The sequence below is a fragment of the Nelumbo nucifera genome, chromosome 5 (assembly GCF_055504915.1).
Source record: "Nelumbo nucifera cultivar China Antique chromosome 5, China Antique-T2T, whole genome shotgun sequence".
Lineage (NCBI taxonomy): Eukaryota > Viridiplantae > Streptophyta > Magnoliopsida > Proteales > Nelumbonaceae > Nelumbo > Nelumbo nucifera.
In genome coordinates, this window is record NC_142653.1 from 4,027,269 (window position 1) to 4,039,677 (window position 12,409).

At 39.4% G+C, this 12,409-nt stretch overlaps 1 protein-coding gene across 1 annotated transcript; it reads right to left on the minus strand.

The window, feature by feature from the left end:
• Positions 1-7,391: 7,391 nt before the first annotated feature.
• Positions 7,392-9,168, minus strand: LOC104603632 (putative BOI-related E3 ubiquitin-protein ligase 3). Its single transcript, XM_010267697.3, has 2 exons — positions 8,397-9,168; positions 7,392-8,226 (listed from the first exon to the last, which is right to left on the minus strand). Exons 1-2 carry the CDS (start codon positions 8,646-8,648, stop codon positions 7,660-7,662), a joined length of 819 nt encoding a protein of 272 aa, XP_010265999.1. The 5' UTR covers positions 8,649-9,168; the 3' UTR covers positions 7,392-7,659.
• Positions 9,169-12,409: the final 3,241 nt, after the last annotated feature.

The following is a 12,409-nucleotide window of genomic DNA, read 5'->3' on the forward strand; positions in this document are numbered from 1 at the left end:
TCAAAAGTATGTTGTATCTCTCATGCAAATCTCAGATAGTCGTATATCTATTAGCATAAACACTTGTCATACAAAACGAATTTAGTAGATATCTCAAATGGTAGTATATCTCTCCTGCAAATCTCATTATTTCCCTTGCTAAATATTATTAACCGGATCTCAGCTGTTGTAGCCTCAATAAATTGGTTCAGAAGATTCAATACTTCATGGTCTACCCCATGCTCTTGTAACACGTTCCTACAACAGCCATGACGGGAAACAGAAAATGCTTGTGTCAATAACAAGGATTCACATTAGACAACCATTTGCTAACAAAAACTGTAGAATGGGTATGGGCATAAAGAAAAAGGATTAATGACAAGATATGAATTTGGGAGTGATATAAACAATAATTCAATCAATAATAGAATAAACTTAAGCTCCATTTATAACAATAGAACAACCTTAATTGCCTTAGAACACAGTCAAGTAAATTCCCACATGAGCTCATATTATCTTGTGGACCCAGTAGGTCAGAAGATGGAAGAAAGTTGATTGAGATGGTCTTATTATGTGAAAATGGAGAAATGACTATGCTTATGTTTGGTATCGTGGGTCACTGAGGAATAATTTAGGCTGTGTTTGGTTTGAAGGAAAAAATAGGGAAGGGAAAGGAAAGGTTGGGAAACCTTTACAAACCTTACAATGCCTTAGTGTAAGAGGAATGCTAGAAAATGCCTAGATTGATGTAGTAAGTGAAAATGATTCTAAAACTTATTTGTTATTGGGATATACCCTAGATACATTGAATGCAAAAAGCAGGATTTATGTGTACAAACCACAAATGCATGAATTAAGACATAAAAATTTCTCTTTGTTGGCCTTAATTATAAAGGCCACTCACACATACATCCCCAGTTAGATGTGATTTTCGTCCAAAACCAATTGTTGAATCTCAAAATATGCAAGCAAGGGTAGTTTGAACCATTGGATCGATTCAATGGCACCCAAATATAAAGGAAAGGTGCCATGCCGAATCACCCATATGGCCATTTCTTGAAATGCCCTTCCAAACAGCAAAAGATGAGGAAACATTTATCTTCGTTGAGTTGGAAAGTGCCTTATGGGTTGTTTCATGAAATCCCCACAAAAATCCCAACCAAACAACAATAAAATAAAATGTTTAAACACCTCCAAGAAATGCCCACTATATCAAACATAATAAGCTCATTGACCATAATGGTTGAGTTAGATGACAGCTATGGTCCAAGCCCCAAGACTCCAAACCCTTCCCAACAAGTCGTATATGGGAGGGGAGAGAAATGGTTGAAAGCTCAAAATTGGAGATGGTGAATGAAACTTCAATTCAACAATTGTACTAATTATGGGGATGTTTGGTAATGGCTTCTGTTTATTAAATAAAATTTATATTTGATTTATCTTCAAAACCGATAAAAAGTAATTGATAAATATTTTTTTAATGTTTATTGACAGCTAGGTGCCACTCGGCGCCATATAAGTGAAACAATAAATAAGTACTTTTGTGTTGGGGAAGTTTAAAATAAAGCTCCCCCAATGGTTGATTTACAGACAAATCGAAACTAAAGAAAATAAATAAGCCTACCAAATGGCATACTAACATAAATGCTTACACGGCAATGAACCGACACCGTTCATCAAATAAAAAGAAACCATACTAAACACCATTTATATTGATCAATATTCATCATCCATCCACATCCGCATGCAACAGGCTTAATAGGATGGTGTTTGGTATCGATGTAGCTTTTGAAAGAAATGGTGTCAGCTCAGCATTGGAGATGCATTTAACAAAAAAAATGTTTAAAAGGTTATTTGGTTGAGTCATTTATCTCATTCGAAAATCATGTGAGCTGATTATTAAAAAACACTAATTTTGACGTTTTTCATTTTCAAGACCGATTTTTCATTGTTTGACTTATATGGCGTCTAATGGCGCTGAGGTGTAAAAAATTCGTACAAACCATTTAAAGCAAAATTTGTCTTGTTTCTCAAGATAAAATCGTACAAAACGTTTATCTTATAAACGCCATTGATGCCAAACAACCTCTAAATTCTAAGGCTAATGCGAGTATGGGATTGCTCCAAACCCAAGTCCCAACCTAGAAGTTTACATGCAGGTTGGTGGAACATTCGAGGTTAATTAGCTGCCCCACCTTCATACTCAATCCCATTATAACGTGTTTAGCTCCTCCTGGATGGTCAAATTGATGTGTGATTCATCTTGTAGGTGTTTAGCATCGGTGCTGGGAACATTGTCTAGTTTTCTGAGAAAAATGGTGCTGAATATATGGAGTTGTAAGCACCATTTTCTCTTATTTTTTATTTGGAACCGGTGCTATCGCGTAAGTGTTTTTTGAGAAAATAACACTGGTTTTGTTTGGTACTAGTGTTGACAGCAATATTTATAACATTGATCTTATTATCTAATGTCCAAGATGATGCCACGTTATTGTATCATTAACAATAAAACACTATTTTCCCAGAAAACATCAAATTGGACGTTGCTTCAAAACATACTTTCTTGATTTTCAAGATATGGCCTGGAGCATACTTTCCTGATTTGTAGAAAAAATGGTACCGATTAAGAGAATGTTGCTTCCAGCACCATTTTCTCTGAACGGCACCTACATTGCATAGTTTTCCTAGAAAACGATACCGATGCCAAACTCTGCCCTTGGTTGTTCTTTGTTTGTTTGTCTGTTTCTTCTTTCAGTTTGAAAAGATAAATGATGATGGGTGGGTGTAGAAAATGCAGCATGGAGCCATGCCCAATGTAACATCAGAAACAGTTTCAACAAAGACGTGAAGTACGGCACAGCAAAGCTGAGGAACGATGGAGGGCCAACTGACGATTGTACTACTGTGTGCAGTAATACGGTATGAGTATATGACCGACCGGTTCACTGGGGGCACCACCATTACAATGTTCCCCTTCCCCATCCCCACTGATTCGGCTGTGAGTAGGGGTGCGCTTCGGTTAATCGAATCTGAAACCGAATTATTCTTATACTTTTAATCGGTTTCTATATTTTCGGATTAAAATTAAGGGTAAAATACAAAAACCTTTTTGACAATCATGAAAACCTTTTCTATAATTTCACTTTACCAAAAACTTCCTTTATATTTTAAAAAAGATCGATAAAAATCTTTGTTTAACGAATAAGACGAAAAACGTTAAACCCATATAATTTCTTTTCAAAATACCTATTTTATCCCTATGTGAATTATTGTCGGAGGAACGCCGAAAAGGAAATCAAAGATCGGCAACTTCTACATTCAATTCCCTTTTACAGGAAGTCGACGGACAACCCATCCAGATTCTCGTTACGATCTAAGCACAACCCATTCGAGGTTGAACAATGCTCCTAAGGTGAAATCATACAGTGCTCCAAAGCAAAGGCCAGAGCTGGGTCCCAGGAAGAAGCTATCGCCGCAGACGCTCTTAGTTGGAATCACGGGTGCAATGGACCCACCGGGGGTGCTATGTGCGGTGGAGAACCTACATTCGTCGCCGGTGGAGAACCTACATGGATGGGGAGAGGAGACCGTTTGATAAGTTGGGTCTTTGCCGCACTCCGACATTGAGGTGTTGGTTCTACGGGATCTTGACTTGGGTCTTACTGTATCGATTTCGACAATCTTTGGGCTCTCTTCGAAGGTGTTGATGGCAGGATCAATAGATGCTGATAGTCTCCGATTGTGAAAAGATGCAGTGTGCTCACCTCTTGTTTCGTCGAATCTTTCCTCAAAATGAGAAGACATGAGAATTGAGAAGAAATGCTTGCTCATGTACCAATTGTGCTAACAGTGTCGGACTCTGTTGTGGAGAGTACGAGCTTTCTGGGATCGGACGATGACCTGAGCTCTTATAAGAGCTTGCATACTGTGAAGAGTCGCTGCAGCCTGCTTACGAACGACATAACCTCTAACAAGTGCTTGTAACTTAACCAAACCCTTTAAAGCTCGAAGAGCCTTTCTTGCTTGAAACAGTTTCGAACAGAAACAAATGATGAACTCTGATGAAATCTAATTACTGAAGTAGGCTAGGAGAAAAATAACTAGAGAATTAGCCACGAGTGCTTTAACAGATTAAAGGAATGAAGATCAGTCGAATATGGTCGGATTAGTTGCGACCAAGTGAGCAAACTAAGGGAAAATGGCGGTTCCCGTTGGAGAAGGGTGTTGCTCAACCGTTGTGGTCCACCGTCGTACTCTTCCGAATCTCATTGCCAAGATCCGGAAGCTCATCAGGCAGTCCAAGGGCTCGCAGGACAAGATGATAGCGAAGGAGAACGCGACTTGGCTTGCCATCATTAACCAGGAAGAGGCGTTGTTCAGGAAGCTTCCACCCCGAGAGTTGCCCTCAACAGGGGTGGATCCGACCCGAGCCAAGCCAAATACTATCAGGCTCGAGAGTATTCTAGAAGATTTGAGTTCGAGCTTGGTTCTGAGTAAAAAATTCATAAGTTCGAGTTTAGTTCAGTTCGAGTTCGAGCTCGATTTTGAGAAAAATATTTTATAAAAATAAAAATTATATATAAAATAATTTTTATTTAATATTTAAAAAATTAAGAATTATAATATTTTTATTATATATATATATATAGATATAAATGTATTTGAGCCGGCTTGCGAGTCTCACGAGCCGAGTTCTAATAGGCTCGAGCTCGGCTCGTTTAATAATCGAGCCAATGAATTGGGCTCGAGCTTGGTTGAAACTGAGCCGAATCGAATTTTTCATGAGCCGGGCTCGAGCAGCTCGTGGAAAAATCGGCTTGTTGCCACCCTAGTCATCAACAGTGGGGAGTGGATCTTTTGCCATTAGTGACAACAATGAGTATGATGTTGAAGGGGTTGAGAATGATCCAAATGTTGAAGTACAAGAGTGCAAGCCTCACAATGTGAATATAATCAATCTGGGGATGGGGTCAGCCAAGGACAAACTTATGGTTCCCTTGCCGCTATGCATCGTGAGGAAGAAGATGAACAGTATTGGATTATGGAGTTGTTGAGAGAGGGTTATTTTAGTAAAAACATATGCACATTAATTGTAAAAGGGTAAAATAGGTATTTTGAAAAAATGATCACCTTTTTAATTCGTCTTATTCATTGACTGAAGGGAGGTTTTTGTCGATTTTTTTTTTAAAATTAACTATGTGTTCAATTCCCTTTACGTTTATTAAGTAAACGCTACCACATAGGCGCCCCATCATCAAAGGCCTCATTAATTGCATTTGTAGGTATCGGTGTTTGCAAAAGCAAACATCGATTTTTGTGCACCTCTCTCATTTAAGGAAGCTTCATTTTGGAGCTTCATGAAAGGGGGAGGCGTTTATTTGCATTTTGCTGATGTGGTGCCTAATGGCGCCTATGTGTCATAAACACCCTCATTAATTGTTTTTCTCGGTTTTGCAGTCACACAAGTACAATACGTATGCTCAATAAACGTAAACGAAACCAAACACCCTCTAAGTGTCTGTTTGGCATCGTTGCTGTTGCTCCAGAAAAAATGACGCTACATCAGCGCCATGTAGGAAAAAACGGTGCTCCAGGAAATAGCCATTTGTTTGGAATCATTTTTTCCATAGAAAAACGGTGCTCCAGGCCACTCCTTGGAAATCAGGAAGGCATGGCTTGGCAACGCCAAATTTGGCGTTTCCTGGAGCTGCAGCTCATTACTGCCAATAGGGCAGTAATGTGGCAGTGGATAATGGGTAGAAGTGAAGAAAACGTTCTATGGAGCATTGGCACCAAATAGAAAAAGTTGATGTATATATATATATATATATATATATATTTATTTATTTATATAATATATAAATAATATGTGATATATATTGAAAACATAGATAATATATAGATGAATATACTGATTAGTTCAATAATTTGATTTTCTCGATTCAATTCAGTTTTTTTTTTTTTTTCTTTTCTGTTTTTCGGTTTTTGATGTCTGTGTTTAGTGTCGAGGAGGGGCTCCTCGCTGATTCAGCAACAGTGATATTTATCTCATCGTCGGCCCAATACGAAAAACTACATGCCAATGAATTGCCAAGCCAGCCAGTAAAACCAAACGAACGTATAATATAAAGCAACAAAATAGTAAAATCAAAGGATTAAAATTGGCTTCCTTATTGTTAGGCTATTGGCTAGTCAAGACTACGAGCTTTAATTATGGCTGAATGGCAATTTAACCATCGGATTGGGAACCGTATGTTACTTTATTAATTTAATATGGAGACAAACAAAAAAAAGTAAAAAACCAAGGTTCACGGTTCAGCAGGTAGGGAATGTAATTATGGCTGTAGACTGTTTCTTTGTTAACTCAATCCCAACTACGGTCCCGCCGCATCCAAACAAGGCAGTTAGATCTGGAAAACAGGACAACGTTAGGTTAGGCTTCTTTAAATGTGGGCTATTGCTAATGGGCCCGAATTCATATCCCCTAAAGTCCAAAACAAAACAACGTAGACTTGAGATAGAAACAAAAAGTCCACCCCGGATATCAGGTCCCCAACCCAAAGAGCAAATCAGGCCCCCACAAGATTGCCCCCACAACGTCCCACTGGACCTGTGTGACGGGAGCAAACCAGCTATTCTCTCCTCCCCCACGGCCCCACCCCATCTGTAACGACGTGAACATGATAAGGAGCAGTCTCTACTGGTACGGTTTTTAACTTTTTTATTCCATTTATAAGTTACTTTTGGTTATGGGTTTCAGTTACCTTCACGGATAATCCGATAAGCTCGCCACGGAGAAAAAATCCATTACCCCCGTCGCTGGTCATCCATTCAGTCTTCGATTCATACGTTGACGTGGCAATTCAGAAGAGCCCATTAGATTAGCCACATCAACGTCAACTACCACAGAATCTCATCGTCGTCAAACTGAAACACCCTCCAAACCGGACCAACCGTGACCCCACAAAAAGCAAAATGCTCCACCCACTCGTCCTTTTCTCACTTGGCATAACTATTAATTAACAACGCTCAGAAAACGCTTCTTTTTCTTCTTTCCACCTTGGCAAATGGCAAATACGCTTTGGAGTTTGATGACACCAGCACAGTTCTCCACGTGGATCACACGGAAGTAAATAATGGAGGAACGGGAATCTCCTGTCAAGGTTTTCGATCTACTCTCTCTTTCTTTATTTCTTAAAAACAGGGTCTCGGGACTTCGAGAGTGGCGACGTAAATTCTGGGTCGAGAACCTTATATGAGAAAAAATATATACAGTACCTAGAATTGCTATAATGCTGGACTCTCCTCCTTTATTCATTAATCCTCTTCTCCCGTCACTTCAAACTATCCCCAATGTTTATAATCTGTTACTTTATATTGCTTATGAGAACTTCTAAAAGCTGAACGGGTAAAATCAAATCAATCAAATAAGTAAAAATAAATAAATAAATAAACTCAAGACCTAAAAAGGGAAAAAATAAATTATCCAAGAAAGGAAAATATGCTCTGCTACTGCTAGTATGCTCCTTTCTTTTCGTAAATCTGTTTCGAATATCGACCTTGATGGGTTGTTTAAGTACAGATGAATCTCAAAACAGATTACCCAATATCAAATTTTTTCATTTTTTAATCATCGAAAAAATTATTTTTTGTTTCTTTTGTTTTCAGCTCCGTCAGGACTCAGGACAAGAAGACCTCTATGCTTGCCTTCTTTGGAGATTTACAGACAGGGCAACAATCGAGGAAGACTTCGCAAGACTTGCACGAACAGAGATGCCTGCAGGGAAGGAAAAGAACGCACGACCCTCGAGAGTTACAGGCCTTGCAAGTCATCTTTTTCGTTTGTTCTTCCTCTTCAGTCCTGGACATGGCTTGTCCTGTCTCTTCATCTCTGTACCCTCCTGCTGCACCTCCTCTGTTGTTGTTGAATGCGTAAGAGAAATCGCAGCAAGAATCTGCATCTTCGGTTCCGGAGGAAAACCAGCAGACGTTCTCCCTTACCTGTTGAAGCGTTTTGGTGAGGGTTATAACCATGGCCTCTTTTTCTTTGGCGATTCTCTGCCATGCTTGATTTTCCATCTCTACTCTCTTCAGGCAACCTTCCAACTCCACTGTTTTCTTTGCCGCTTTTGCTATGTCCTCATCCTTCTGTCTCATTAAACTTATCGTTTTTGATTCGATTCTGCTGAGAAGGATCGCCAGTTGTTGCTTTGTTTGCTCTTGCAGAGCTGATCTCAGCCTCTCATTCTGTCTCCGTCCACAATAAAAATAAATTAATAAGAACTTCGATCATGGGGTTTCTTGATTAGAAACCATTGAATCCTACCCAAGAAACGAAATTCCATCCCAAAACTATGGACTTCCGAAGACGAAGAATATCTATCTATTAAGAAATCGGAGTTGTTTTAGTTTGTTACCTGTAACTCGATAAAACGATCTATGTCGTCTCTGTCTTCCTCAATCTGACAGGGTAAAGATTGAGGAAATGCCACTGAATGACAGACCACCGGACTATTATCAAAACCCAGATTCTGATTTTTATGTTGTTGCTGCTGCTGTTGCTGGAGATTGAAACAGACGTCGTAAAACCCACTGTTAGCATCCATCCAATCCTGTGGAACGCAAGAATAAAGGCCAGGACGCCCGAGACACTGAGCTTGAACGGCCATGACTAGAACCAAAATGCAAACGCAAAGAAAACCTCTCCGTCCGCGAAAGAAGAAAAAACGAGAAAGCTGGTTGTTAGGTTAGAAAGGGTTGAGTTTTAAAAAAGAATAGATATCGTTAGATCAGAAGAGGCGCGTGATTTCTATCTTCCGAGCTAAACTTAGCTTTCGTTTTCTTGTTTCCTCGCTTGCTTGGTCTTGGTTTGATGATCATCGCGAGAAGAAAGAAAAACGAACAACAATACAAAGGCGAAAGGGTGGCGGTCTTGTGGGACGGCTTGTATATATAAATGTGCAACAAGTAACCATTACCTTCATTGTTTCTATTGGCGGTAGTGTTCAAAAATTAGCCATCAAGAGAGGGTGAGGGGAAGAAGAAACAAAAACGCTCGGGATTCTGGAGGAGAAATAAATTTGGCCACCATTCTAGAATGCACAATCCTAATTCCTAAGTCCTTATCGAATTTGGATTTTGGCAAATGGAAGTGTGCCAAAACTGCACCCATCAAACTTGGGGGTTAAAAGAGGAGAGGTGAATAAATAAATAATGTCATGGTCCGATGGGGCGTTACGTACACATGCACAAATTGTGAAAAACATAAAAATAGTAAGAAGAACAAGAACCGAGGTCAGAGATTTCAGATAGGGTATTGTTGTGGAAAAAGTTCAATTCAATTGATGGTGATTAACGAGTCAGATTTGTCAGTTCAGTCCTTGGGAACAGCTGACCTCATTGTAACCTCAAACGAGATCCATGAATATCCCCACTTCACGAGGTGGGTCAATCTTTCTTTTCTTTTTAGGCTATTTTATGTTCAGAGTCAGAGCGGGACCTATGATGCATCAACTTCATCAGATCCTATTTAAACGGCAATTTAGTAGGGGTACCTCATTCTCGTTTTCTACTACGATGAGAACGGCTTCATTGTAGCACGTCTCTTTTGCTGTGATAAATTAATTACGTCTTTGCTATATATAAACCATGAAGGAAACACACGATAAATCACCGGAGAAAGTAAACGATACAGAGATAAAAGAGGAGGAATAGGGTACGGTAACAGCAATAGAAGATAGGTCTCCACGTGGAGGACATGCACTAAATGAATTGGGACCCTCTAAATCTCCAATGTGATAATTCGATGATCCCAAGTTTTGATTTGGGAAATTTTTGGATCAGTTGCATCTAATTCCGGGTCTCATCTCATGATCTCATCCTATCGAGTTCGAGGATGGGATGGCAGTACCGCACCATTGCTGTTAACCCATACCAATACCATACACCGTGCAAGACTGCAGAGCAGCAGAGGGATGGCCCTTACCTACAGTACACCAATACACAACAAAAGGGATTATTATTTATTCAATTATTAATCCTCTACGTTACTTGACACACGAGTGTCATATCCCAAAAAAGATTATTGGATCAGCGTGCTATATCGTATCATAATAATAATATAGGAATAACGTGGATTAAAAGATTAAACATGTGGCCAGTCCAGAGGCAGAGGGTAAAACCTACTCGGGTTTCGATCCGATAAATTATCATCATTAATTGACATAATAATCCTTAAATTTCATTAATGAGGGCAGCTCCCAGTTCCCCACCTTTTCATGTTCAGGTATGGGCGTTATATATATGGCTTTTCTTCTATTTGTGTGAAGCGGGAGCATCCGCTGGGCTGCCCGTAAAAAGAGGAGTAATCAGTAAACGAAGAATTTGTGGCTGTGCAGCCATTGAGAACTTCGCCTTCCTAAATAAAAGTCTAAGGTGGCATGGAACGTATGAAAAGCATACGCTAACAGACAAAATTGAAATGTCTTTCCATATAATGCATCAGGACTTTATGATATCTGTAGCATTAAGGAATACATGAGTTGTATTTTAGTTGTTAAACTTTCCTGCCCAAAACAAGTTCTGGTTAATTAACTAGGTATCGGTTTAATATGTTCTGACCCGACCCGGTCCAATAAGAGAGGATGGGAGATATTTTAATAGTTATACCTATGGTTGCACATTTAATAAAGAAGAAGGAGATGTGAAAAAAAGAAAATAATATTGGGATGGGTGGCCAACGGGCCAAGGCAATTAGCGGCATTAACCATCCATTATACACAAAAAGAGTAAAGAGATGCGGGTATGTTTTCATCTCAAATATCAGCCTTTATATTATTTAATTTGTTTCTTTTTGTGGACACGAAGGGCCTACTCCCAGTTTGCCACGTGGGTCCACATACTAAGCTAAAATTACAGAGGCCCACAAGAAGCAAGAATTTCTTTGTAAGCAGGCAGCTTTATTGGGAAGAAGATATGGAGTGCACATGCTTGGAGGATAATTAATTATAGGCCATTTGTTTGGACACTGTGGGTGGAAAAGCTGCTGTGTCTCTTTTTGGTAATTTCATATTACACATGCATTATATCAATTATACCACCCCTATTAATATTATTACCTCTGAAAACGTGGTCATTAACACACTTTCTCAATTAAAGTTATCCATCGAAATGAGTTAGTCTTACAAGTCATCTAGTACCATAATACATGAACTCCTTAGTCACGCTGAGGATTTATTTTTTTTCTATAAAATGGAAAGAGAATCAAGAGACACTGAGACAGGGATGAAACATTGAATTTGACAAAAGTCCAAAATGATTCTTTTTCCCAGAAATTAAGCTCAACTTTGGTGCAAGGAGTTGTTGCTTCTAGACAATATTAAATCCTAGAAGGACCCATTTTCCATTTGACCAAGGAATCTCTATGACTACAGCCTTCCAAGCCAAGGAGGAGGGGGAAAATAATTAATGCATCAAAATGGTTGAGTTCTAGATTTATTTGATTTGTCAATTAAGGAACCTCTGATTTCAAGCCTGACCTAAGACTCGTGGACACAGGAGTCAGGGCGCCCAGAAACAGAAAGCCCGGCCCATACATTGACATCCCAAAATCAACTTAAAGCCCTTTTTTCTTTTTATAATTTTTTATTTTCAGACTTTGACTGAATCCATAGAGATAATAACTAGGGCATGTGATGCCATCGACTTGTCTTTCCCCGCACACCTAAAACTCTAACAGGTCAATTTGCGTCATGACTGCAACTATTGTTTATTCTATCTCATTATTCCTCATTAGAACAGCTTTTCAAACATAAACCAGGCATGCATGGACAAGTTCATGCATCAGAAAGTGGATATTTGCCTATTTGGTTTACCAACTCTCTTGATCAGATAAAGACCAATTCCCAACTATTGTATGAATGTTAAATGCGCTGATCAAAGCAACTCGAGCCACATATTGTATAGGCCAAGCCAGACAGAGGTTTGTGTTGAACAAATGACATATTCACAAGCCTTATTATTCAGGCAGTATTTGGTTGCATTAAAATACATTTGCACTGATGCAAAGCTATGGAAGTACAAATTCTGAATTATTTTTGATAAGGGCGGATTTGCCCCTTCAGTGACATCGTGACATATGGCATCTTGGAACAGGTGCGTGCACCTAAACACTATCTAAGTGATGATTTAGAGTCCCAGGTGGCAGTTCATCCTTGCCCTGACTTGGTGACCTCGACCACAACTAGACCTGTTCATGGGTCGGGCCAGGCTTTCACTCTATATTAACAGATTTTTCTAAGGCCCGAGCCCGAGCCCGGCTCGACCATTGGGCCTACAACTTGGGCCTGAGCCCGACCCTCATAAAATGCCCGAGCCCGAAATTTAGCCCATGTTGTTACTACTGTTGAAGTGGCTGAATAGAGAGAGAGAG

What these genes read in the sequence shown, in the direction of transcription:
- LOC104603632 (XM_010267697.3), bottom strand. Translation starts at nt 8,648, where the DNA reads ATGGCCGTTCAAGCTCAGTGTCTCGGGCGTCCTGGCCTTTATTCTTGC. An exon ending in ATCGTTTTATCGAGTTACAG is followed by an intron (nt 8,227 to 8,396) that starts GTAACAAACTAA and finishes GGACGGAGACAG; the next exon opens with AATGAGAGGCTGAGATCAGC.